The sequence below is a fragment of the Mobula hypostoma genome, chromosome 16 (assembly GCF_963921235.1).
Source record: "Mobula hypostoma chromosome 16, sMobHyp1.1, whole genome shotgun sequence".
In the NCBI taxonomy this organism is placed as follows: domain Eukaryota; kingdom Metazoa; phylum Chordata; class Chondrichthyes; order Myliobatiformes; family Myliobatidae; genus Mobula; species Mobula hypostoma.
In genome coordinates, this window is record NC_086112.1 from 3,286,327 (window position 1) to 3,313,127 (window position 26,801).

General features: G+C 41.8%; 1 protein-coding gene across 6 annotated transcripts in view; it reads left to right on the forward strand.

Annotated features, from left to right (window-relative positions):
* Nucleotides 1-26,801, forward strand: part of arb2a (ARB2 cotranscriptional regulator A) — a 547,284-nt gene that overhangs the window by 328,440 nt on the left and 192,043 nt on the right. For all 6 annotated transcript variants that reach the window (XM_063068471.1, XM_063068470.1, XM_063068465.1 and 3 more), the window contains one exon: nt 18,357-18,441. In XM_063068471.1, the coding sequence (XP_062924541.1) occupies nt 18,357-18,441 (85 nt within the window). The remainder of the gene's footprint in view (nt 1-18,356; nt 18,442-26,801) is intronic.

Here is a 26,801-nt window from a genome sequence, read left to right on the forward strand (position 1 = left end):
CTCTTTCTAGCAGCAGTCTGTCTCCCACCGAGGAGAAATAGACTGGAGAGGGCCCGGAGTGAGAATCAACGTTCTCGGCGAGAGGCATTGAAGTGCTGCTGAATGAGAAACATGCTGTGGGAGGGGGAGGGGGGAGGAATTTGTGTACAATGGAGCAGTGCTAGAAAATATGATGGTAGCACTAGCTATTATAAACACACACACACATACACAATTCTTCCACAACACTATCACCCACCCCCACCCATTGCACAATTTCCTATGCATAAATCAAAGTACTTTCTGCATATCTATTATTAAGACAGAAGCTAGCCGAAATAGGAAGAGTCCACTTTTGTTTGTTCAAAGTTCAAAAGTAAATTTATTATCAAAGTACACACATCACCATATACAACCCTGAGATTCATTTTCTTGTAGGCATACTCAATAAATCCATAGAATAATAACCATAACAGAATCAATGAAAGATCTCACCAACTTGGGCATTCAACCAGAGACAACAAAAGACAACAAACTACAAGTACAAAAATAAAATAACAATAATAATAAATAAACAATAAATAATGAGAACATGAGATGAAAAGTCCTTGAAAGTGAGTTCATTGGTTGTGGGAATGTTTCAGTGATGGGGCAGTGAAGTAGAATGAAGTTATCCTCTCTGGTTCATAAGCCCGATGGCTGAGGGGTAATAACTGCACCTGAACCTCGTTGTGAAGTCTTGAGTTGTCGGTATCTTCTTCCCAGTGGGAGCAGCAAGAAGAGGACATGGTTAGCTGGGTCTTTGTGGCCTAAGGAATGTCAAGTGGGGTTTCGTTCACATTAATGCAGAGCGTATGTATTTCAGGAAGACAGATCAGGACAGGACATGATGAATGGTCGAACCTTGGGGTGTGTTGTAGAACAGGGAGACCGAGAGGAGTAGCTACATGGTTCCTTGAAAGTAGTGTTACAGAGTGACGAAGAATGCAATTGACATACTTGCCTTCAGGAGTACTGCATACGGTTCTGGTTGCCTTGCTATAGGACGGACATCATTAAACCGGTAGAGATGCTAACGTAATTTATGAGGATCTTGCCAGTACTGGATGAGTTGAGTTGTAAGGAGACGCTTAATGGGCTCAGATGTTCCTGAAGCTTCAGAGGCTGAATGGTAACCTTATAGAGGTTTACAATATCATGAGTGGAGTAGATAAGGTGAATAGTCACAATCTTTTCCCCAGGGAGGTGGAGTCCAAAAATAGAGAGTATAGGTTTAAAGTGAGAGAAAGAAGATTTAAAAGAGACAGGACAACTTTGTCACACAAAGTGGTAGAGATGGATATAATTATGCCATTTGAACAGGTACATGGATAGGAATTTTTTAGAAGGATAAAGGTCAGTTACACGTCATCATGAAACAAACACAAGATGGAGACAAATATCTGGGGCTGGTCAGATTTAAGAACTTCCAAAGTTCCTTCTGAGACTGTTGACAAAGATCATATGTTTATGGACCTGCATGCTCCAATTTATGTTCCAAATCCTTCAAATGTGACTTGTACAACTCTCCAAATCAGAAGGTGCTTATCTTCTGGAAATGGTAGAATAAATTGGAAACACCTGTGTATTCATTATTAACACAATTTTTCTAGCAAATGTTTACTAACACAGTTCATTCTAGAACTCCTTGATTACAGGTCACATTGCACAGATTTAAAAAAATACTTTGTCATCCAATTTCTAAACCTCTTAATTACCAATCACTATCCTTTCCATTTACATCCACTTAGCTTTTCTCCTGACACACACAGTACAACATAGTACAAATGGAGCTTCAACTTTGATCCACTCACTGCAGGATATCCAGACTCTGACCTGGTCTTGTAGTCACAGTGTTTACCTGGTTCGTCCAGCTGAGTCTTTGTTCAGTGCTAACCACCAAAATGGGTGTTTGTCATGCTGTTGAATATTAAGAGTAAGTAGTTAAACTCTGCTTTGTTGGAGTTGGTCAGTGCCTGGCCCTTGTGTATTTTAAGTGTTACGTACTACCCATCAAGCCAAGCCTGTCAACAGGTTTCATTTACTGAGGAGTTATCAAAGTATTCAAACATTGTTTATCCATAAGACCATAAGCTATAGGAGCAGAATTAGGCTTTGGCCCATTGAGTCTGCTCCTTGATTTCATCATGGCTGATCCATTTTCCTCTCAGAAGTAATTTCCTGCCTTCTCCTCATATCCACTCATGCCCTGAACAATCAAGAATCTAACAACCTCTGTATTAAATATACACAAAGACTTGGCCTCCACAGGTGCCTGTGGCAAAGAATTCCATAGATTCACCAACACTCTGGTGAAAGAAATTCCTCCTAATCTCCGTTCTAAAAGGACTCCCCTTTATTCTGAGGCTATGTTCTCTGGTCCTAGACTTCCCCACCATAGGAAACATCTCTCCTCTATCGAGGCCTTTCACCATTCAATAGATTTCAAATAGGTCACCCCTTATTCTTCTGAATTCAAGTGGATACAGGCCCTCTCCAGTTTCAGCACATCCTTTCTGAGATAAAGGGCTCAAAACTGCTCACAATACTCCAAGTGAGGCCTCACCAGTGCTTTATAAAGTCTCAACATTACATCCTTGGTTTTATATTCCAGTCCTCTGGAAACAATTGTTAACATTGCATTTGCCTACCTCACCACAAACTCAACCTGCAAATTAATGCAAACACGAGAAAATCTGTAGATGCTGGAATTTCAAGCAACACACATAAAAATTGCTAGTGAACGCAGCAGACCAGGCAGCATCTATAGGAAGAGGTACAGTTGACTGTACCTCTTCCTATAGATGCTGCCTGGCCTGCTGCATTCACCAGCAATTTTTATGTGTGTTGCTGCAAATTAACCTTTAGGGGATCCTACGCAAGGACTACCAAATCCCTTTGCACCTCAGATTTTTGTATTTTCTCTCGATTTAGAAAAAAGTTGGCCCTTTCATTTCTTCTACCAAAGTGCATCACCCGACACTATATTCAATCTGCTACTTCTTTGCCGTTCTCCTAATTTGTCTAAGTCCTTCTGTAGCCACTATTTCCTCAGAACTACCTCCCCCTCCATCTATCTTCATGTCATCTGAAAACTTTGTAACGAAGCCATCAATTCTATCATCCAAATCATTGACATACAATATAAAAAGAATTGGTCCCAACCCTGTGGAACATCACTAATCACTGGCAGCCAACCAGGAAAGGCTCCCTTTATTCCCACTCTGCCTCCTGCCAATCAGCCACTGCTTTATCCATGCTAGAATCTTTCCTGTAATGCCATGGGCTCATAGCTTGATAAGCAGTCTCATGTGTGGCAACTTATCAAAGGTCTTTTGAAAATCCTTTTACAACATCAACCAATTCTCCTTTATCTGTCCTGCTTATTATTTCATCCAAGAATTCCAACAGATTTGTCAGGCAAGATTTTCCTTTGAGGAAACCATGCTGACTGCAGCCTATTTCATCATGTGCTTCCAAGTATCCCAAAACCATATTCTTAATAATCGACTCCAACACCTTCCCAGCCACTGAGGTCAGACTATCTGTCCTATAATTTCCTTTCTTCTGCCCCTCTCCCTTCTCGGAGTAGATTGACATTTGCAATTTTCTGGTCTTCTGGAACTATTCCAGAATCTAGTGATTCTTGAAAGATCATTATTAATGCCTTCACAATCTCTTCATTCACCTCCTTCAGAACCCTGAGGCGTAGACAATCTAGTCCAAGTGAACTTGCAGTTTTCCAAGAACCTTTGCCACAGTAACGGTAACTTCACATACTTTATGACCCCTGAAAACTGAAGACTAATGAAAATGCTTATTCAGTTTGTTCACTATTCCTTGTGCCCTATTACTACCTCTCCAGAATTATTTTCCAGCAGTTGAATATCCACTCTCTTCTCTCTTTTACACTTTATGTATCTGAAAAAATTTTTGGTATCCTCTTTAATATTATTGGCTAGTTTACTTTCATTATATAGATGAACTGAACACACTGATGAGGGAGAGGGAGAAGTGGAGAGTCCGTCATCGTGCCCGACGCCGGCCCCATAGGCCTGAGTCGACGTAGTAGTATTAGTAGTAGTAGATACTTTTGCATTCCATTTTTGCCTTCTTAATGACTTATTTTCTTTTCTTCTGTTGGTAGTTAAAAGCTTTCCAATCCTCTAACTGCCTACTAATACTTAGCTCTATTTTATGCCATCACCTTGGCTTTTATGTTGGCTTTGAGTTCTCTTGTTAGCCACAGTTGTGTCTATCATCATCCTCTCTGTGCTAGGAGTCTCACTACACATTGCCTCTGTTGGTAAACCAACTACTTCACTTTCTGCACTATCATTCATGTTCCCATCCTCCTGCCAAATTAATTTAAACCCATCCTAACAACTCTAGCCAACCTGCCTGCAAGGATATTGGGTCCCCTTGGGTTCAGGTGTAACCCGTCCCTTTTGTACAGGTCATATTTTCCCCAGAAGAGATCCCAATGATCCATAAATCTGAACCCCTGCCCCCTGCACCAGTTTCTCCGTCACACATTCACCTGTCAAGTCATCCTACTCTTACCCTCACTGGCATGTGACACAGGCAGCAATCGAGAGATTACTACCCTGGACATCCAGCTTCTCAGCTTTCCACCCAGCTTCCTATAATCTCTCTTCAGGACCTCTTCACTTTGTCCACCTGTATCATTGGTACCAATATGCACCAAGACTACTGGCTGCTTCCCCTCACCCTTGAGAATGCCATGGATAAGGTCCGAGACATCCCTGATCCCGGCACTACGGAGGCAACATACCATCCAGGTGTCTCTATCGTGCGCACAGAACCTCATTGCTGTTCCTCTGACTGAAGAATCTCCTATCAACACTGCAGTCCTGTTCACCTCTCTGCTCTTCTGAGCCACCGCACCAGACTCAGTGCCCGAGACCCGGTCACTGTTGCTCCCCCCAGTAGGCCATTCCCCTCAATTGCATCTAAAATTTTATACTTATTATAGAGGGGAATGGCCACAGGTGTACTCTGCACTGGCTGTGTGTTTCCCTGCCTTCTCTTGACAGTCACCCTGTTACCTGTCTCCTGCAGCCTAGGTGTGATAGCTTTTGTCTATCACCTCCTTATTCTCCCTATGAGTTGAAGGTCATCGAGCTGCAACTCCGGTTCCTTAATACGCTCTCTCAGTAGCTGCACCTCGGTACAGCTGATGCAGATGTGTTTATCTGGGAGACTAGAGGTCTCCCAACTTCCCACATCCCACACACAGTACAAGACAATGCTCCTGGAGCCATTCCCACTAATCTACTATGTCCTAATAGATGAGGAAAGAACAAATAAGAACAGTAGCCCGGACATCAAAGGGTATGGGGAGAAGGCAGGGGAGTGGGGATGACTGGAAGAATTGGATCAGCCCATGATTGAATGGCAGAACACACTCGATGGGCCAAATTGCCTACTTCTGCTCCTTATGGTCTATAGAAAGAGAGTAACTTACAAAATACTTTACCTCACCCAAGCCTGATCCCACATAAGCCTGATGAGCCAAAGCCACTCTAAAGTCTGGCACACTACAAGTACCTGAATTACTTGTGTTCCCCCTTTCTAATGAATCCTTCTTGGTGACTGGTTACTCCTCAACTTCGAGAAATTGCCACGAAACTGTGCCTTTAAAATCTCGATCGCCGTCCTGATTTAAAGGTAGCTCTTTTTATGCAGCCCAGACATGGATTGGCCAACTTAGAGAAAGCTGGCTCAAAGCTCTGCTGACCTGACTGAAAGGTAACTCTTTTTACACACTGCCTCTTGCCCCTCAACTCCCATCATCAGCAAATATTCCAAACTTTGACCTTGTGATAAAAAGGTCAGCAGTGAAGCAGCTGGAGACGATTGAGCTCAGAACATGGCCCTGAGGAATTCCTGCATTGATGTCCTATAGTCTCAATGGTTGGCCTCCAACAACTGCAACCATTTTCCTTTGTGCTACATATGATTGTAACCGTCTGTTTTCCCTCACTAACTTCTGCCCAAGCTCGTTAAGACCACACTCATTCAAAATTGTTTATCAAAACTATTGTTTCCAATAGTAGAGGAGTCTAGGACCAGAGGGCATGGCCTCAGGATAATGGGACATCCCTTTAGAACAGAGATGCGGAGGAATTTCTTGGCCAGATGTGGTGAATCTATGGAATTCATTGCCACAGACGGTTGTGGAGGCCACTGGTTTTTATTTAACGTGGAGGTTAATAGGTTCTTGATTGGTCAGGGAGTCGAAGGTTACAGGGACAAGGCAGGAGAATGGGGCTGAGAGGAATAATAAATCAGCCACGATGGAATGGCAGAGCATACTCAATAGGCCTAATGGTCTAATTCTGCTCCTTTCTCTTCTTGTCTAATACCACAGCTCTTTGTCCAATAAGTGGGATATGGCTATATGATATCTAGAACCAAGTGGTCCTGTCACAGCCTAAATTGAGTATCAGAGATCAGGCTGTCAGAGAGTAGGTGCCACTTTGTAGCCTCATAAGGCAACAATGAGACTTTCTGAGTTGTCTTGCTTTTTGTGGATAATACAAGGGGTGGCATGATAGCAAGCAGTTAGCGTAACACTATTACAGCACCAGCGACTTGGGTTCAATTCCACAGCTCACGCTAAGGAGGTTGTACATTCTCTCTGTGACTGCATGGGTTTGCTCGGGTGCCCCAGTTTCCTTCCACATTCCAAAGATATGCAGGTTCAAAGTTCAAAGTAAATTTTATTGTCAGAGTACATACATGTCACCCTGAGATTCTTTTTCTCTTTTTCTGCGAGGATACTTGGCAAATCTATAGAACAGTATATATATATAGGCATCCGTTAGTCTCATGAGACCATGGATTTGCGCCTTGGAAGGTTTCCAGGGTGCAGGCCTGGGCAAGATTGTATGGAAAACCAGCAGTTGCCCATGCTGCTAGTCTCCCCTCTCCACACCACCAATGTTGTCCAAGGGAAGGGCACTAGGACCCATATAGCTTTGCACCGGTGTTGTCGCAATGCAATGTGTGGTTAAGTGCCTTGCTCAAGGACACACATGCTGCCTCAGCCAAGGCTCAAACTAGCAACCTTCAAATCACTAGACGAAGGCCTTAGCCACTTGGCCACACGCCAACATAGAACAGTAACTGTAAACTATAAACATCAGGAACAGTAAACTGTAAACAAACTGCAAATGCAGATATAAATAAATAGCAATAAATAACAAGCATGAAATAACAATATAACAGCCATCAATATAACAGAGCCCTTAAATGAGTGTGACAATCCTTTTTTGTTCAAGAGCCTGATAGTTAAGGGGTAGTAACTGTTCTTGAATCTGGTGGTGCGAATCCTGAGGCACCTGGACCTTCTACCTGATGGCAGCGGTGAGAAAAGAGCATGGCCTGGGTGGTGAGAATCTTTGATAATGGATGTTGCTTTTCTATGGCAATGATTCATGTCGATGTGCTGAATAGTTGGGAGGGTTTTACCTGTGATGTACTGGGCCAAATCCACTACCTTTTGTAGGATTTTCTGTTCAAAGACATTGGTGTTCCCATACCAGGCCGTAATGCAGTCACATCTATAGAAGTTTGCCAAGGATTTCAATGACTTGCCAAACCACCGCAAAGTCCTGAGGAAGTAAAGGCACTGCTGTGCTTTCTTCACAAAAAAAATTATATGATGCGACCAGTTAGTGGGTTAATTGGTCACATGAGTGTAAATGGGCAGTGTGGACATGTTGGACTGGAAGGGCTTGTTACCGTGCTGTATTCGAAATAAGATAAATACAAGTAAACTTACCTGGATAACTTTGCATTTTATTGGGTAGATGCCAGTATTGCAGCTGTACTGGGACAAATTGGCTAGAAATGCAGCTGATTTCAGAGCACATGTCCTCAGTATTACACTTAGGATGTTTTTTGCTCCTTTCATCTTTGCTGCACGTGATGCTTTTATTCTGCGCAGAATACTACATGAAGTGAATTAAGTGAATTGAGTACCACAGCAGCGTAGCAGTTAGCACAATGCTATTACTACTTGGGGATCGGGGATCGGAGTTCGGAGTTCAATTCTCATGTTCTCTGTAAGGACTTTGTACATCCTCCCTGTAAAATGCATGGGTTTTCTCTGGGGGCTTTGTTTTCATCCCATGGTCCAAAGATGTACCGGTTAATAGGATAATTGATCATTGTAAATTGTCCCATGATTAGGCTAGGGATAAATCAAAGGATTCTGGCAACACAGCTTGATGGGCCTATTACGGGGTGTATCGCAATAAAGTATAAATAAATAAGTTGACTGAAGATTATCCTATACAGAAGCTGAGATGAAGCTTATCCTATGCAGAAGCATGTTCAGCTGAAAGAGACTGCCAAAACATTTAGGAGAAAACTTACAAAGATCAGTAATAATCTGCAACGTTCAACATTGTAATGGCACCAAAATGGAATTGGACTGTGCATTGTGGAAAGGAAGCACAATGGGACACTGAATGGGCTGCTCCACAGGGAGATGAGTTGGACTAAATGGCCACTTTCTGTGTTGCAATCAATCCTGTGACTTTTTGATCACCATTATATTGTAGCATGAGCTGAGACTATTTCATCCAATTCTATCCCATGTGGAGGGCCAGTTCTGCTTGTAAATTATCCCACTTCATTTATTTTATGTCATACGCTGAATGTAGTCGTTACCAGGAAAAAAAGAAGATAATGATAATATCCCACTAGAATGTTAACCCTTGCACTACCATACTCCTACAACATAATTAATGCCTTTCATATCGCCAGAATATTCCAAAGCACTTCATAGTCAATGGCATATATTTCATGTATAATGTAAAAAAGTTCAAATGTTTTCAGAATCACAATCAGAATTCATCAATTTATATGGCGTGAATTTGTTGTTTTGCGCCAGCAGTAAGTGCAAAGACATAAAATTACTTTAAATTGCAAAAATAAATAAATATGGTAAAAAATGAATAATGAGGTAGTGTTCAAAGGTTTATGAGCTCTTCAGAAATCTAATGGGAGAGGGGAAAGTGTTTCTGAATTATTGTGAGTCTTCAAGCTCTTGTACTTCATCCTCAATGGGAGTAACAGAAGAAGGCATGTCCCAGATAGTGAACTTTGATGACTCTGATTTTTGTATTTTCACATGCCACAGAAATTTTTAAATATTGTTTATCAGAATATACACTGCTAGTATCAATTTTTCTGCTCTGTAGATATAAGCCCTATCTAACTTGTTCAATGAGTTACTATTCAAAGAGGAATAAGTGACTTAATGCTTTCAATCACGATGTTAACTGTTGCCAAAGAACAAATGTCACGACATATGCCAGTGATATTAAACCTGATCCTGATCAAATTCTGTTAAAATATTAGAAAGTGTGTTCAAAAGCTTTGGAGAACCTGGAGTAACTCCAGAAATCCAGTAAGGTGGACAACCAAGTGCTTTAGAACGAAGCACGCTGTAATGTGTTTTTAGTCACCAGTTATTTATATAGAGAGATAGAATTGTTGAGCATGCAAATAGGCCATTCAATATAATGAGTCCATACAGACTATCAAGAGTTTTGAAACCATTTACTCTCTGAATGAGAAAATTGTTTTGTCAAGTTCCACTCCAGCAACACAGCACTTGAACGGAAGCACTGCCAAAGTGTCACCTTTTGGATGAGATGTTGATACAAGACCCTATCTTACTCGTTCTAAGAGGTACTGTACAAAGAGGAATAAATAATTTCTTGCGTTCAATCAGCATCAGTGTTAAAGAAATGTAACCTGATTATTGTTTGTTCAGTGAAGCTGGCTAACAGTACAGTAGTAGCTGTGTTTCAAAGGTATTTCATTGACTGTTAAACATTTTGAGTGATCCTGAATATACACTCAGTGGCCACTTTGTTAGGTACACCTGTACACCTGCTCATTAATGCAAATATCTAATCAGCCGATCATGTAGCAGCAACTCAATGCATAAAAGCGTGCAGTCATGGTCAACGGGTTCAGATGTTGTTCAAACCAAACATCAGAATGGGGAAGAAATATGATCAAAGTGACTTGGACTGTGGAATGATTGTTTGTGCCAGGTGGCATTGTTTGAATATCTCAGAAACTGCTGGTGTCCCGGGATTTTCATGCACAACAATATGTAGAGTTTACAAGTATTGATGTGAAAATCAGAAAACAGCCGGTGAGCATCAGGTCTATAAGTTCTTGATTGGTAAGGGAGTTAGCGTTATGGGGAGGAGGCAAGAGAATGGGGTTGAAAAGGAAACAGCCATGTGTGAACAGTGAAGCAGACAATGGGCCAATTGTCCAAATTCTGCAATTATGTACATGGTTTTGTAATGTAGAGATCAGTGGTCCCCAACCACCAGGCCGCGGACCTGTACTGGGCCGCAAAAATGTGGGACTGGGTGGTGAGGAAATGATATGATTTGGCGATATGAAACGATATGAGTCAGCTGCACCTTCCTTCATTCCCTGTCGTGCACTGTTGAACTTGAACAAACCCCCCCCCCACCCGTCGGCCAGTCCGCAAGAATATCATCAATATTAAACCGGTCCGTGGTGCGCAAAAGGTTGGGGACCCCTGGTAAAGATCTCAGGGACTGCTATGTACTTTGTTTCATGGAAACATGGCAAACCTCTGCCATTTTGGACACAACCCTGCAGGCTGATGGCTTCATCATTCTCCACAAAGACAGGACAGCTCAATCTTTTATAGGTAGACGAGATGGAGTATGCCTTATGATTAACTCATCATGGTGCATGGATGTGGTAGTTCTGTCTCAATCCTGCACAACCATCCTGGAACATCTAGTGGTCAAACCTCATCCATCTTATCTGCAGAGAGAGTTTTCCACCATCATACTGGTGGCAATGTTCATTCAACCTCCGGCCAACATCACGCAGGCACTGGAGGAGCTGAACACCGTCATCAGCAGTCACCAAACAGCACACCCAATGCCTTCTGTATCATTAAGGGCGATATCAACCAGGCCAACTTGAACAAGTTTCTGAACAGCTACCACCAACATATCACCCGTGGAACCTATGGAGCTAACACACTTGACCACTGAATATCATCATCAGGAAAGCTTACCATGCCATCCCATGCCCACACTTTAGAAAGTCCAATCACCTGGCTGTACTTCTACTCCTGGTACACAGACAGAGACGAAAGACAGCACACCATTGGTGAGGAACAAGAAAGTATGGTCAAGGGAGGATGAGGGGGCCCTTACATGACTACTTTGAGCCAGCAGACTGGACTAGATTCAGGGATTCATCTTCAAATCCGAATCAATACACCACTGTTGTCACCAGCTTCATCAGGACCTGTGTGGATGAGGGTGTGCCTTTGAGAACATACCGGAAATATCCAAACCAAAAGCTGTGGATGAACCAGGAAATGCTGTGGCATTCAAGACCAGTGATGCAGAACTATACAAGAAGTTCAGATACAAGCTCAGAAGGTTGTTTTAAGAGCAAAAAAAGTAATTCTTATTGAGTTAGAAACTGAATCAGATGCATGTCAGCTCTGGCAGGGTTTGCCAGGCTATCACTTCCTACAAAACAAAAGGGAGTGTAAGGGAGCTTCATCTTTTATGTTACTGCATAGGCTAATTAAAATGGCTTCTTTGTATGTTATACTTGGGAATGCTTCTTTGTTATGTTAAACGCTGAGAAAGTTCTTGCACTAGCAGCTTGTTTTAGGTTAGAGTGTGATAAGAAGATGTTACAAACCAATTGGGATAGTTGTTATGTTTTTGGTGTATTTGAAGATACTGTATGCGCGGGGTTTGGGGGGAGAAGGCGGGACAGAGAGTCAGAGGATGGACCAGGTGCTGTGATGTCCGCTAACGTGGTCGGACCCCGAGCAGGGCGTTCGGCGAGGAGAGGAGATGGAGACGGACCTGTGTGGAGCGTCTGGTCGACCACCGTTGTTGGTCCCAGGCGGCCAGTCGAGGTGGTCCGAGGGGTTGTAGGGTGAAGAAGAAGGGTCCTGAGCTCCAACTGTTTGTGCACGAAGAGATTGAACTTTGATAAGTGTGGCGCCTTTTATTTTCCTTTTATATTTTATTCTCTGTTAATTATATAGTTCCAGTAATATCTATAAACTGTAAGTCATTTAATCGTATCTGGAGTATTGTCTGTTATTTGGGCGGGGTGGGGTACATCACACAGCATTCACACAAACTAATTACCCAGTTTGGCGGGGCCGAGGGCTGTTTCCCTTGACGACAGCAACCGAGTGACCCTGAGGCTGGCCGGGGGGCTACACTAACATCTTGAATGGCTGTGATGCTTTGCTCCCAGATGAGCTTAATGCCTTTTATGCACACTTTGGTCCCATTTATCACAACATCTGGTGACCCTGTGATCTCTGCCTCTGAGGCTGATGTTAGAACCTCTTTCAAGAGGGTGAACACTTGCAAGGCATCAGACACTGATGGTATATCTGTAGGGCACTGAAAGCCATTGCCAACCAACTAGCAGGTGTGTTCAAGGGCATCTTCAATCTCTCACTGCTGTAGCTAAAGATTCTCATCTGCTTCAAAAGGGCGACAATCAAACCAATGCCCAAGAAGAACAGGTGGAGTGGAGGTGCTCAGTAAAGCGGTCCCCCTATTTATAATGGGTCTCACCAATGTAGAAAAGTCCACATCAGGAGCACCAGCAACGTCACAGGTGAAGTGTTTCCTCACCTGGAAGGACTGTCTGGGGCCCTGAATGGAGATGAGGGAGGAGGTGCAAGGACAGATGTAGTCTTTTGTCAACTTGCAGGGTTCAGTGATTAGTGGGGAGGCCAAATGGACAAGAGAATCAGAGAGTGAGCGATCCTTGTGGAAACAGAGGGAGGAAGGGAAAAAAATATTTGATGGTAGGATCCCTTTGGAGCTGGCGGAAGCAGTGGAGAATAATGTGTTGGATGCAGAGGCTCATAGAGTGGTAAAGAAGAACAAGATGAACTCTATCATTGTTAAAGTGGCAGGGGTTTGGTTCACATAGTTTACTGGACTGCATTCACAACTTGCTACAACTTATTGAAGTCCAGTGCAGAGTATTTGTCTAAGTTGAATGTGATGACAGTTGAATGAAGTTGTCCAGCTGTCATTCATCGGCTGATGATTATACTCCACAATATATGAGGATTTAACAAACATCATGGCAGTTCACTAAATTCATTTGCAAGAATGAATTGTAATAAATCAAATATCTGAATCTGTTGTTAATTTGAGAGTAAAATACAGAAGGTCAAATGTTTCACATTTAATTCTTTGGAATGTTATACATTTATTAATCTTGTAAGATTTTTAAAAAATAAAACTTTTAAGTTTTTTGAGTGTGAGAATTAACACACTGTACAGAACTTTTATTTGAATGACATTTTCCATTTTCTAGTCTCTTTTTCCACAATCAATAACATGGATGTAATTGGCAGTTGTCATCTCCCACGCACTTAACAGTTATTGCCTAGCACAGTCATTCCTTTGGGATCAGCAATTCATAAATAAATACAGATTTCCATTGTATCCAGCTCAGTTTTAGCAATTACCAAGAAAAATAATCCTTACATGTGGTTATGTTAAAAATGATCAAGTCTGTATTTCAGGGGATTATTTTTATGAGCTTAACAGGTTTCAAAGTGATATGGAACCCATTTCTTTAGCCATGCTACATAAATAGCTGTTTTCTTCAACTGAACCAACCCACAAAAATGTGGTTCAATATTTCATTGTGAAGTGATGCAGTATATTAGGCACACCTCCGAAAATCACTTATCCTGGTCCTGAGCAATGTTCATATCATAATACTTCTGTATTCATATGAGGTATATTAAAATATTTTTGTTCTACATCCACAAGATATTTCTACATTTCTGTAGCATTTTAATCTGCAATAGTAATTTCATAACAATGACTATTTTGTGCATAATCACTAACTTTGTTGTTTATCAAGATCAAAATGTTTGAATGTAGGTTCACAAACTGGAGCAAAATTATTTATCATTAATTGCTTTTATTGATAAGTAAATAGCCTCAATTGTAATATTTTTATCAGCATTAATGTTGAGAAATCATTCAAAATGACGAACCTTCCTCAGATATTATTAGATATTAGGTATAATGAGAAGAGGTCATGATGTCTTCTCATTATTAACAACAATGAGAAGCTACAGAAGCCTAAAACACACACTCAGCAGATTAGGAACAGCTTCTTCCCCTCTGCCATCAGATTTCTGAACAATCCCTGGACCCACGAATACTAGCTCGCTATTTTGCTTTCTTTTTGCTCTGTTTATGTTTTAAACATTCTTATTGTACTTCATCGTAATTTTTATATATTGCACTGTACTGCAGCCATGAAATGACAAAACAAATTTCATGACATATATCAATGATAATAAGTCTGATTCTGATAGTCTTTCAATACATTGTTCACATTACATAACTGAGATTTGCCACTCTATTTGTAGTTTGTTGTGAATGTGTTGTGTTATCAGATAAAGATGCTTACAAATAAGTTGAATGAACAACTAGTTTATCAGATGCTGATTGCAAAAAAGCAAGTCCTGTGTAAATTGTGCTGTGTCTATTATTTCCCTTCCATGATCTCAATACATCTGACATACTAAAGCACAGAGAAGCCTAGGGGCACACATTATGTCTAATGGTATGCAGCACAAGCTTGGATAGGACATAAAGGATTTATTTCTTTTATTCTATTTAGAGATACAGCACAGAACAAACCCTTACTGCCCAATCAGCTGCACCACCTAGCAACCCACCTATTTAACCTTAGCCTAATCTCGGGACGATCTACAATGACCAATTAACCTACTAACCAGTACCTCTTTGGACTGTGAGAGGAAACCAGAGCACTTGAGGGAAACCCATATGGTCACAGGGGTGAGGGGCTGGTGAGGGAAGCATATATCCATGAGTTGTAGAGCATGATCCTTTGGCTGATCAAGTTTGTGCTAAATAAGTGAAACTGAATCTGATGAGTCAGATTCAGATTAATGGTTCGTTGGCCATGACGGAACTGACTCTCCCATTTCAATTGTGTCTTGACCAAACGGGTCTTGGTCGTATAAGTTGACATACTCATCATAGCTTTGCTTGATATCACTGTCAATCCATGAATATATTTGGTTCTGCAGCCTCTAGGTATGTCCTGCTGTGCTACTTTCCAGATTAGTCGGACAAATTCATCAAAATGATCAGGCTCTGGTGGTATGGTATTGATAAGTTGATCAAGGGATTCTGTGAAAGATAGCCAGTTCGCTTTTCTCAGGTTAAATCTTGGTAGGTACTTTGATGGTACAGGTCTTAGAACTGGAAGGGATTCTGCCTGGACTGGACGGTGTTGGAATTTGGGTATATGTTGGAGGACTGTTTGTGTGAAGGGGTTGGAGCTTGCCAAGGTAACAAAGGCAAGGTCTGTGTTGTATCATTTTCTCCATCAGGCACTTGTGAAGGTAGGGGTGTCTTTTGACTCGTATAGTAGCTCAAGGCTGTTGTTTCGAGCCCATGATACAACTTCTTCTTCATTTGCATCGTCATTTTCGTATTCCCAGTTGGTGCTATGGCTATTAAAATCACCAATAATGAGGTACATTTTGTCCTGAAGATCTAGGTTAGGTGGCCACATGAATGGTTCATTAGGGGGGTTGTAGACCGAGATGATATTTATGTGTTCTGTTTCAACTTTCAGAAGTTCCTTTGAGCCAGCTTGGATGTTTGCTGTGCTCATTACTATAGATTTACCTTTAACAAAGATTGCACTTCCATAAGTTTGGCTAGGGGTGTCAATAGCCAAATGCATTCCTGGCACGTAGGGTTGGTTGTTCAGCCTATGAGTTTTTTGTATGCACAAGATGTCCAGTTTTAAGTTTGCCAGGATATCTGATTTACTGTGGCTGAAGCCTTCGATGTTGTGGCTAACGATTTTCATGATTTCCAGTGGGCCGAGGGTTTATCCTTTTTACACCCACTAGATCACTTGGTCTGGCGGCTAGTGTCAGGATTGGTCTCCTTTCGGATTAACAGGGTCATGGTGTGAATGTTGCTGACTCGACCACTACTGAGCCAAGAGAGTCAACAGCGTTGGCAGGACCTGATAGAAAACACAGATATGACCAAGAACAGTAAGAAGGCATGGGCAACTATTCGGAAACTCAACTCAGACAATAGACCACCACAGAGAATTGCAGCCATAACACCCAATCAGGTTGCCCACCAACTGATACTAAATGGTTGACCAAATAACAAGGAATGGAGGCAAAAGAAAAAGCAACATCAGGAGATGGAGTCAGTTCTCTCAAACGGGAATAACAATTTCCCACCTCTCACCCTAGAAGAATTAAAGGATGAAGTATCATAGCTACAATCCAACAAAGCTGCTGGCATAGATGGGATTCTGAATGAATTCCTTAAACATCTTGGACCTAAAGCACTCCACTGACTTCTGTCCCTTTTTAACTGTTGCCTAAGATCATTAAAAATACCTAAAAAGTGGAGAACAGTCAAAGTTGTTGCTCTCCTAAAACCCAATAAAGACCCCAACATTCCTAAAAATTACAGACCGATTTCCTTGCTCTGCACCCTCTATAAACTCCACATGAGACTCATACTGAAAAGAATATCCCCCTTAGTCGAAGATTTTCTAACACCAGACCAAGCTGGGTTCAGGCCAGGCCGCTTTTGCTGCAGTCAAGTCCTGAACTTAACCCAGTATGTTGAGGATGGCTTTGAAATGCGACAAATTACAGGGGCAGTATTCATTGACTTAACAGCAGCATACGACACTGTGAATCACAGAGGCCTTCTACTGAAATTATCTAAAATGTTAAAGAACGAAACCACAGTCAAAGTAATAAGAAGCCTCCTAGAAAATCGTAGATTTTATGTAGAAATGAATGGAATTAAGAGTAGGTGACGTCCACAAAAGAATGGAATACCACAGAATTCAGTCCTTGCACCTCTACTATTTAATGTTTACACAAACGACCAACCGACCTTTCCTAACACACGCAGGTTTATCTATGCCGACGACCTATGCATAGCAACACAAGCTAACTCCTTCCAAGATGTTGAAATACGACTTACAGCAGTCCTCGAAGCAATGAAGCAGTATTATGAAAAATGGTCTCTGAACCCAAATCCATCAAAAACTCAAGTGTGTGCATTCCATCTGAGGAATCGAGAAGCAGCTCGGAAACTTAAGATCTTCTGGTGTGGGAAGGAGCTCGAACATCATCCGACTCCAATTTACCTGGGCGTGACACTGGATAGGATGCTCTCATTTGCCACCCACATCCAAAAACTCTGAGGGAAAGTTGGCTCTCGCAATTCTCTCTTGAAAAAATTAGCAGGCACGAAATGGGGAGCTAATGCTCACACACTTAGATCAACTGCTCTAGCATTCTGCTATGCACCTGCAAAATACTTTGCCCCTGTGTGGGGCAGATCAGCCTATGTGAAGAAAATAGACCCGTTGCTTAATGAAGCCTGCCGAATAATCACGGGCACACTGCGTCCCACACCCACTAACATCATTTACAGACTTGCAGGCATTGCTCCCCCAGAGATCCAAAGACACACTATAACAAAAATTGAAAAAGGTAAACAGAACTTGGATCCTCGGCACCCACTACATCATCATGTGCCAGTTTCCAACCGCGAGGAAAAGCTTTACTACAGTGGAGGAACTATCACACAGAACATCCCCCCCAAACGTACGGGATTGACCTCTGGCAACAAACAGAAGCCAAAACCCCACCAAACAATACAGTGCAAGACCCCACAGAAATGTTGGCAAATGGGGCACTGCTTGACAGACGGAAGTGGCGCACTCGCAACAGAGCCAGAGCGGGAGTTTGTAGGACGGGAGACAATATGGTGAAGTGGGGTTTAAAGACCAGCGAATCCTGTGAGTGTGGCAAAAGGGTACAGAACATTGAACACGTTCTGTGCAACTGCCCACTCTCACCTGATTTAGCTGACACTGACTTGCTCAACATCAACCAAACAACAATAGAGTGTCTGGCTGTCTGGTGTGACAAGCTATGATGATGAGTCAATGTTAAATATGCATTGTGGCGTGACAAGCTATGATGATAGCCAATGGACCATTGGCCTTAGGTGGCTGTTGGATCGTGGTCATTGGACCAGTGGCTGACCAAGTCCTTGCTAAGTATATGAATCTGATTCTGATGTTATCCAAAATAATGTTGAAAACGAGATGGAAAGTAACAGTTCGTACATGATATTGGAATTTAAGCACTGAATATTTCCCCATATTTTGTGTTTCAGCATTGCCGTAACTGGGTATCAAGCTCTGAACCATTGGACACACCAGTGGAGTTTATGCTTCCAGACTGCCCACGAGTCTCTGCAGGTATTTCAGTTAGCCTTTTCCAAAAGACTGGACATATTTAAGGTTTCCCTGAGAGAAGATGCATGTAAGGTTGTATAAGGAATTAACTTCAAATGTTTGAAGAGGGATGTTTCAGTCGTTGTTCCTACAGGGATTTTTTTATGAACTGAAACTACTCATTTTATGCCGATGCTGTGGTTAGTTACTAGGTGTTGTTCAGAGTCCTGGACAGGCAATTAAGAGACAAGAGCTCAAATCCCACCACCGCAGGTAGGGATTTTGAACTCAGTTAATTAAAAAAGACAGTGTCAGTAAAGGTTGTTATGAAACTGCTGTGTATCCTAATAAAAAAAACATCAGGTTTACCATGTACGGTGGAAAAATATGTGGCACCCTCACCCTCCTGAACAACGAATATTGAAAATCTGGCATGGTCACCTACCGACAGTATATCGAGTCCATGCTCAGACCAGTTGTTGACCCCGTACCATTCTAGGAAATTGTTTAGACATATCACAACATACTGTAACATGATAACAATAAAAATTGATGTGCTTTTCTGCTGTACCCCCAGTCCTAGATTCACACATGGAAAAGCTGATTTATAAGGCACCCCTCACAGACATCTAAAAATGAGAATTCCTGCAGATTAGCCATATACTCGGAATTGGACATTGAGATTCACATCCCAAAATATTTCATCAAAATCCTTGTGTTCATCTCATCCTTAAGGCTGGAAAATCACATCAATTCCAGTGGAGGTTGGAGGCTGGAGGTGGTCTGTGCTTGGTTGGAGGCCTGTCTGTGTTTGTGAGTGGGTATTAGGGAGGAAACACCCACTGTTTTGCTGCTGTTGTCTCATTGCTGTTCTTGTTTTGCTGTTGTTATTTTGCTCTTGTTCTGCTAGACATTGTCGACATGCTATGTTGGCGCCAGAACGTGTGGTGACACTTGTGGGCTGCTCCTAGTATATTCTTAGGTTGTGTTGGTTGTTAATGCAAGTGACACATTTCACTGTATATTTCGATGTACATGCGATAAAATAAAATAAATCTGAATCAAATAGGGTGACACACATGAGGGAACACTATGTCTATTCCTTCATTGTTGAATACTGTGGAAATGCTTTCTGCAATAGGACTGCAGTGATTGTTGCTTTTGGCTCACTTCTGTATGCTCGAACAATAAATGTATGTTAGGGTGGATTCCCTTAATGGAGAATGTCTGTGCATGACTTTGTTTAATGTGGGGAAGCTGATGTACAGGCAGCCACCACAGGGTCCATGGCAGATCGAGGTCAGGGTCCAGTGGCATTGAGTGCAAGACAACTGGTGGCCGTTCACTGCTGCAGCCTTCCTCCACCTTCACTGCCATTGTGATGTGTCACCATCTTGATATCTTGGTTGAATTGCCTTTATCTGGAACCTCCCCCTTGACCTTAGCACCATGGATGGCCCTAGCAGGAGCAAAACTGCAGACAGAATCACTCTCAGGTCTCAGTAACTCACAAGCCCCTGCACAATGACAAGGTGACAATCCTTAGAGAGCAGTAAATACGTACCGCAAATTTACACATTAGAAAAATTATGTACTAGAAAGTAGCACATTAGGAAAAAGAGTTACTGTGTGACTACATTCTAGATGTCCTTCAGTCTGTAACAACGGTGCCAGTTAAGGCCCACCATTATTCATGAAATAGACAAGAAAATGCAGAGTCAGGAAATGAGTTGTTTGCTACAGAATACCCTATCCCTGAACGGCTTTTATAAAATTTGAATTTCTGTGGCTGGTTCAGTGAAGATTCTGGTCAAAGGTAGTGATGATATGCAGTGAACATGGCATATATGTCAGTGAGCTGGAATTGTATGTGAGAGTATATCCATTTGTTATATAAATGACAAGGATGAAAAAGTGGCACTGCAAAGGATCCCATACAAAATGATGGAGGAACTCAGCAGGCCAGGTAGCATCTATGGAAATGTATACAGCTGACATTTTGGGCCAAGTCCCTTTATCAGGACTGGAGAAAAAAAGATGAGGAGTAGGAGTTGGAAGGTGGGAGGGAGGGGAGGAAAAAGCACAAGGTGATAGATAAAACCGAGAGGGAAGGGAGGGCTGAAATAAAGAGCTAGGAAAAGATTGGTGAAAGAGATACAGGGCTGGAGAACGAGGAATATGATAGGAGAGGACAGAAGGCCATGGAAGAAAGAAAAGGAGAAGGAGCATTAGAGGGAGGTGATGGGCAGGTAAGGAGATAAGCTGAGAGAGGGAAAAGGGGATGGGGAACGGTGAAGTGGAGGGGGGCATACCAGAAGTTCGAGAAAACGATGTTCATGCCATCAGGTTGGTGGCAGAATCCTTCCGTCGAGCACAGATTTCCCTCCCCCCACTTTCTGCTTTCCGCAGGGATTGCTCCCTATGTGGCTCCTTTGTCCATTTGTCCCTCCCCACTGATCTCTGTCCTAGCACTTACCCTTACAAGCAGAACAAGTGTTACACCTCCTCCCTCACTACCATTCAGGGCCCCAAACAGACTTCAGGTGAGGTGACACTTCACCTGTGAGTTTGTTGGGGTCATCTACTTGTATCCGGTGCTCCCAGTGTGACCTCCTGTGTATCGGTGAGACTCAGCATAGATTGGGAGACCACTACTCTGAGCACCTATGCTGTCTCTGCCTGAAAAAGTGGGATCTCCCTGTGGCCACCCATTTTCATTCCACTTCCCATTCCCATTCTGACATGACAATCCATGGCCTCCTCCACTGCTGCTATGAGGCCACACTCAGGTTGGAGGAACAACATCTTGTATTCCTCCTGGATAGCCTCCAACCTGATGGCATGAACGTACATTTCTCAAATACCCCTAGTAATACCCCCCCTTCACCATTCCCCATCCCCTTTTCCCTCTCTCACCTTATCTCCTTACCTGCATATCACTTTCCTCTAGTGTTCCCTCCTTTTCTTTTTTCTTTCTTCCATGGCCTTCTGTCCTTCTCCAGCCCTGTATCTCTTTCACCAATCTACTTCCCACCTCTTTACTTCACCCCTCCTCTCCCTTCCTTCCAGTTTCGCCTATCACCTTGGGTTTCTTCTTCTTTCCCCCCACCTTCTAACTCAGCCTCCTCATCTTTTTTTTTTCTCCAGCCCTGATGAAGGGTCTCCAACTGAAACATTGACTATACTGTTTTCCATAGATGCTTCCTGGCCTGATGAGTTCCTCCAGCATTTTGTGTGTGTTGCTTGGATTTCCAGCATCTGCAGATTTTCTCTTGACTGTAAAGGATCCTTGTGAGGAAAAGTTGAACAAGTCCTTTCTGGAGATCAAAAGAATGTGAGGCAATCTTATTAATGTGCTTAAGGTTCTTAAGGTGTTTCACAGAATGGATGCTCGGAGCGCGTTTCCTTCATGAGCTAGTCCAGAACAAGAACATATGGTCAGAGGACTGTTCACAAAGTCACAGGCAGCCATTTATGACTGAGATGAGGAGGAATTATGCGTCTTTGGAACTCCTTGATCCCGAATTCACTTTCAACGACTCTACAATGCATGTTCTTAGTGTTACTTATTTATGTTCTTACACTTTCTTTGTGTGTAACTTTTCACTGAATCTGTTGTATTTCTTTGTTCTACTGTGAACGCCTGGAAGAAAGGAATCTCATTTTAGTAGATGGTGACATGTATGTACTTTGATAATAAATTGACTTTCAACTTTGAAATCTGATTTGGATAGGCTGGTAATCAATATGGAATCAAGAGTTCTGGGGTCAGGAAATGGATGAATAAATTTGAATCAGCCAAGATCTTAATGAATAGAAGAGAATTCAAGATGCCAGATGGCCAAATTGGGTCAGCACAGTTTTCCACCTGCCTGACAGCTCCAGCAGTGTGGCTTCATTCCTGAGCTACTACTGTCTCTCTGTGTTTGTTTCCTTTTATTTCCTCCCATGTCTGACAGATATGCAGTAGATTTGTTGATTGGCTCCTGTAAATTGTCCCTTGTGAATGGAGGCGAGTAGTAGAATATGAGGTGTTGGCTGAATCTTAGGCTGAAGAAGAAAGCTCCATCAATACCTTCTGATATTCAAGTTCTATATGAGAGAAGTCATGTTATTTTCAAATAATTGGGTCATTGGTGCAACCACTTATTTGGGACAACTCTTAAAGAACAAAAACCAGTCAAGAAAAGAGCCGTGATTCCCTTTGTTTATTTGCTGCTTAATTGGGACCGGAGACTGGTTTTGAACAGTTTCTACAAGTGTTAGTTGCGTGCACTTGTATGGTCTTTAGACACTACACCATGCTTAGAGCGAACAATTTTTAAATAGCATCAGTGGTGTGTGTTTGTTGTCAAAAAGCAGTGATTTTTGTCACTGGTAGTTGGTGAGATTCCCAGAGTGCTTAAGGAAATAGCCCAAGAAATAGTGGATGCATTAGTGATAATTTTTCAAAACTCTTTAGATTCTGGACTGGTTCCTGAGGATTGGAGGGTGGCTAATGTAACCCCACTTTTTAAAAAAGGAGGGAGAGAGAAACCAGGGAATTATAGACTGCAAACAATAGGAATTCTGCAGATGCTGGAAATTCAAGCAACTTTGTTGCTTGAATTATAGACCGGTTAGCCTAACATCGCTGGTGGGGAAACTGCTAGAGTCAGTTATCAAAGATGTGATAACAGCACATTTGGAAAGCGGTGAAATCATCGGACAAAGTCAGCATGGATTTGTGAAAGGAAAATCATGTCTGGCGAATCTCATAGAATTTTTTGAGGATGTAACTAGTAGAGTGGATAGGGGAGAACCAGTGGATGTGGTATATTTGAATTTTCAAAAGGCTTTTGACAAGGTCCCACACAGGAGATTTGTGTGCAAACTTAAAGCACACGGTATTGGGGGTAAGGTATTGATGTGGATAGAGAATTGGTTAGCAGACAGGAAGCAAAGAGTGGGAATAAACGGGACCTTTTCAGAATGGCAGGCGGTGACTAGTGGGGTACCACAAGGCTCAGTGCTGGGACCCCAATTGTTTACAATATATATTAATGACTTGGATGAGGGAATTAAATGCAGCATCTCCAAGTTTGCGGATGACACGAAGCTGGGCGGCAGTGTTAGCTGTGAGGAGGATGCTAAGAGGATGCAGGGTGACTTGGATAGGTTAGGTGAGTGGGCAAATTCATGGCAGATGCAATTTAATGTGGATAAATGTGAAGTGGCAAAAACAGGAAAACAGATTATTATCTGAATGGTGGCCGATTAGGAAAAGGGGAGGTGCAACGAGACCTGGGTGTCATTATACACCAGTCATTGAAAGTGGGCATGCAGGTACAGCAGGCGGTGAAAAAGGCGAATGGTATGCTGGCATTTATAGCAAGAGGATTCGAGTACAGGAGCAGGGAGGTACTACTGCAGTTGTACAAGGCCTTGATGAGACTACACCTGGAGTATTGTGTGCAGTTTTGGTCCCCTAATCTGAGGAAAGACATCTTTGCCATAGAGGGAGTACAAAGAAGGTTCACCAGATTGATTCCTGGGATGGCAGGACTTTCATATGATGAAAGACTGGATGAACTAGGCTTATACTCGTTGGGATTTAGAAGATTGAGGGGAGATCTGATTGAAACGTATAAAATCCTAAAGGGATTGGACAGGCTAGATGCAGGAAGATTGTTCCCGATGTTGGGGAAGTCCAGAACGAGGGGTCACAGTTTGAGGATAAAGGGAAAGCCTTTTAGGGCCGAGATTAGGAAAAACTTCTTCACACAGAGAGTGGTAAATCTGTGGAATTCTCTGCCACAGGAAGCAGTTGAGGCCAGTTCATTGGCTATATTTAAGAGGAAGTTAGATATGGCCCTTGTGGCTAAAGGGATCAGGGGGTATGGAGGGAAGGCTGGTGCAGGGTTCTGAGTTGGATGATCATCCATGATCATGCTGAATGGCGGTGCAGGCTTGAAGGGCCGAATGGCCTACTCCTGCACCTATTTTCTATGTTTCTATGAGATATAAGCAGTAAGTCAATTCAGAACTGTTTTGCTCACTGAGGTTTGAAACATTTGGGCTTGGAGATGCTAGAAACAGCCAGGAGTAAAAGTGAAATGATTTCACTATTTCAGCACGTTAAGAACTACAAAGAATTTAAAGGTATTGACAATCAACTTGAATGTTACAATGAAGATAAAGATTTTGAGAATGCAATCATTGATACCATTGTATGGAGGCAGTTCATTATCTGCACTGGGTGTCTGTGCTGATTTGGTTCATTGCATACACTATATGAATTCCTCTGTCAAAAATTATTAGGAACTAATACAGTTTTATAGTACTGCAGTAATATTGGTAGTGTTCTAATTAGTTCTGTATTTCACTTAAGTACAGTTTCTTACTCAGATTTTCTTTTTTTATACCCTTTTAACTATTTCCATGAAACTTGGGTTGATTGGAGTGGCTGCTTAATTGGGTCAAAATATAAAGTCCTGATGTGTCCCAATTAATCAGAATCCAATGTATAGTAAGTAGGTTTGGATTGTAGTTTTAAACTGAAGGCGAGAGTTTGTTGTGTTTTGCAGCTCAACAATTATATAGCTGTATTTCTGAAAGCCTTTCTGTTATTTTTCCCCATTGCAGTTTGTACCAGGTGCATAGAATACTTAGCTTTATTTTCCCGTGTTTAAATATGAAAGCACATAGCACTGAAGTCCTCACTCATTTCTTTATATTTCAAATCTAGTGTGGCCATCTGATAATGAAGATACAACTTACTATGTCATTAAATTTCCCTACAACTAATTAGCTGATCGTCAAAATATCTGTGAGATGTTGACAGATGCACACAAGTTCATATTTCAATTATGTGCACAATTCTATTATGTCAGCTAATGCAGAATGAAATACCTAGAGAGCTAAAGGTACCAGATTGGAAACGCATTAAAGATATTGTGCACTTCATCCATTGGTGAAATGTAGTAGACTTTTATTTGGTAAAAATAGCTGGATTATTTTGAAATTCGTTTTTTTTTAATCATGTTTGCCAAGCTGTAGAAATAGTTTATAATTATCTGACATCATGAGCATATCAAACCAATTACTTTGTTTTATTTCTTTGAATTTCCAATGCCAACGCCATGCATCCCAATCAATGGTCTCACCCCAAAACTCAGCTAGGAATTCCCTATCAGACAAATGAATGACCCAGCTCCAATGAAAAACATTTCTCTCCAACTACCCTATTCATTCGTTGCAAAATCTTTAATGCCTCAACCAAATCACAACTTAAGCTTAAATAAATTTCTACTGATGTAATCCCTCCATATAACTCTTGGATGATCTGTGGCTTCACTCTTTCCAGGGACCAAGGTATCCTTAATAATACGCAGTACCCAGAGATTTCCAAAGAAGCTCTGGTGTGGTTTAATTGCCTGTTATGATTCAGCTTACTGATGTACTTCACTGAATTGTGTCTGTAGAGTCCAAAATCATAGAGCCCATCCACTGCTTTTTTTTGCTTTGTAGCATTTATGATAGGATTTTGTTTTTAAAAGAGTTACTGTTCCACAATTATTTCTACTGGCTAATTTATTGTCCTGGTCAGCTTTGAATATAGAACCTAGACCAGTAAAGCACAGGAACAGGCCTTCGGCCGAACCAGTTAAAGATAAATAAAAAACCCCAAAAACTAATCCCTCCTATCTACATAACGTCCATACCCTTCCTTCTTCCCCATATTCATGTGCCTATCTAAACGTCTCTGAAAAGCCTCTAATGTATTCCCTTTGAAATACCCCTTCTCACCTTCAATGCATGCCCTCTGGTATTAGACATTTCTACCCTGGGAAGGCAGAGATTCTAACCTTTAAACAATTACTATGCTTTAAACATAATGTTTATTGAAGACAGAAAATTGGATTTGCAACATACTGCATATATGTGCAATCAAAAATACGTATTTGTTTAAACAATATAGCTAAAAAAACTATGATAGTCTTATATTTAATTTGTCACATTATGCAACTGTAGGATGGTTTAATGCAGTAATAATTATTGCACTGAAGAATTAGCATGCTATCGTTCTGTTCCTTGAAATCCCCATCTTGTCTCTTTGACGCAATCTAATTTACTGAATGCTGTGTCTTGTGAGATTGCTGCTTTATTTACTACCGTCCCAGATGCTACTTCATTGGTGTCATATTCACAGGATTTCTACTGCTGGTTACAGTAATTAATATTCTGTACTCCACTTGCTACTGTGCCAGTGACTAACGCAGTTGGAACTGCTTTCTTGGATGTAATTTTGCACTCTATGGTTAGAAGTTAATTTTCAATCACATGTTGCCTATTCCATTAATAGAGCCAGATTCTGTGCCCCAGAGGCTCAGTGCAACACGAAT